General features: G+C 51.0%; 1 protein-coding gene across 1 annotated transcript in view; it reads right to left on the reverse strand.

Annotated features, from left to right (window-relative positions):
• The window catches only part of PCED1A (PC-esterase domain containing 1A), a gene marked incomplete at its 3' end in the record, with an annotated part of 14094 nt that extends 12784 nt beyond the window's left edge, over nt 1–1310 (reverse strand). The window contains exon 1 of the mRNA XM_060692138.2: nt 1176–1310. Within this exon, the coding sequence (XP_060548121.2) occupies nt 1176–1248 (73 nt within the window). The remainder of the gene's footprint in view (nt 1–1175) is intronic.
• Nucleotides 1311–1999: the final 689 nt, after the last annotated feature.

Consider the following 1999-nt stretch of genomic DNA (forward strand, 5'->3'; position numbering starts at 1 on the left):
ACACACACACACACACACACACTGCTCCTGGTATGCGATAGCCCAGTAGGCCCATTTTTCTTTCTCACCTGGGTCCAGAGCCTCTCTATGCATCTGGGGAGGGCGAAAACAGCCTTCCCCACTCCCTCAGAGGCCTGAAATGGCTCCTTTCCCAACTCCCAGTGGGACAGGAAGTAATGTTTTTTGCTGTCTTCAGCCTCCAGAGCCTCTCTCTCTCTCTCTGAGCTGAGCTGGCGTGCCCACTGATATGGCTACGCGTGCCACCTGTGGCACGCGTGCCATAGGTTCGCCATCACGGTTATATACAGTAGCTAGCTAGCTAAGTAGAAAAATACAGTACATGATTTGATAGAGAGAGAGAGAGAGAGAGAGAGAGAGAGAGAGGGAGACAGATGATAGTAATAGCCCTTAGATTTACAGGGAGCAATTCAGGTGCTCGGAGTTGTAATATCAGAGCGAGATGGACAATATTTGGTCTCTGTGACTCAGTGCGAGCTCACCGTGAGCTCACAACTCCTATCCTTTTATTCAGAGACCCCAAACTTGGCCACTTCAAGACTGACCGTAGCTGAGAATTCTGGGAGTTGACCCACACCACCGGACGTTGTCCAGCTTGAATTAAAAAGCAGGGGTCTCCAAAATTGGCCCCTTTTAACACTTGCGGACTTCGACTCCCAGAATTCCTCAGCCAGCGCGGGAGTTGAAGTCCACAAGTCTTAAAGGGGCCACGTTGGGAGACTTGCGATTTTATCCGTGAAAGATTGCGGGAAGAGGGTTGGGCTAGAAGACCTCCAGGGTCCCTTTCCAGCTCTTTGATTCTATATGAAGTCCACACTCCTAGAAGAAGTCAGAACAAGGAAGGTCCGTGCATTTTCCTCCGTCTTCTCCAGCAGAAAGCAGATACAGCTTCTTCCACCAACAGAGACGCGTTCAACTCTTAATACCCATCATGCCTTGTACATCTCCCCCCCCCACCATCCGAGATAGATTTGACCCCTGGTTTCCCCATCTGATCCTGCTGGACCTGAATGACTCACAAACCCATCACGAGCAACTGGCTCCTTTGGCACGGCTATGACAGAAGCTGCAATCCAAGATCCTGATAGGTTGGGGGAAAGCTAGCTCTGATGCCTTCAAGAAAGCTGGTAGCTCATCCTTTCGAAGTCTGCACTCACTCGAGTCCCCTAAGATGACCACAAACTTGTTGTGTAGCAGCTGACGGACCTCCTTGGAATTCAAGCAGAGCATCTCGGAGGAATGATAGGGTTTTCGGCCACCGGGGAATTCAGGATCTGCAAGAGAAGAGAGGCCCGTTCTCAAGGGTTTGTCCCAAAATCCCAAAGCTGATTTTCTTCCCCAGCCGCAACACAAATTCTCATCATGGGGAACTTGGAAGAACCATGAAAGATCTCACAAGATGACAACTTTGCTATAGTCTCCTGCTTGAGAGCAGGGGGTTGATCTAGATGACCTCCAAAGTCCCTTCCAGCTCTATTCGGATTGATTGATTGATATGGTCTAGGGCAGTGAGGGCGAATCTTTTTGCCGTCGCGTGCCAAAAGCAGGGGGAACATAGGGGGGTTTCACGCATGTGCCACACCCATAATTCAATGCGCCCACCCCGCCAAGCATGCACACGCAAATTCCCCCCCCAAACTCCCTCTGCTTTTGGCACAGTAGGCCCGGTACAGAGGTGGGTTTCAGCAGGTTCTAACCAGTTCTGGAGAACCGGTAGTGGAAATTTTGAGTAGTTCGGAGAACCGGTAGTAAAAATTCTGACTGGCCCCGCCCCCATCTATTCTCTGCCTCCCAAGTCCCAGCTGATCAGGTGGAAATGGGGATTTTGCAGTAACCTTCCCCTGGAACGGAGTGGGAGTGGAGATTTTGCAGTAACCTTCCCCTGGAGTGGGGTGGGAATGGAGATTTTACAGTATCCTTCCCCTGCCACGCCCACAAAGCCATGCCCACCAAGCCACACCCACAGAACCGGTAGTAAAAA

This window comes from Pantherophis guttatus, chromosome 8, assembly GCF_059756535.1.
Source record: "Pantherophis guttatus breed Tessera chromosome 8, ASM5975653v1, whole genome shotgun sequence".
In the NCBI taxonomy this organism is placed as follows: domain Eukaryota; kingdom Metazoa; phylum Chordata; class Lepidosauria; order Squamata; family Colubridae; genus Pantherophis; species Pantherophis guttatus.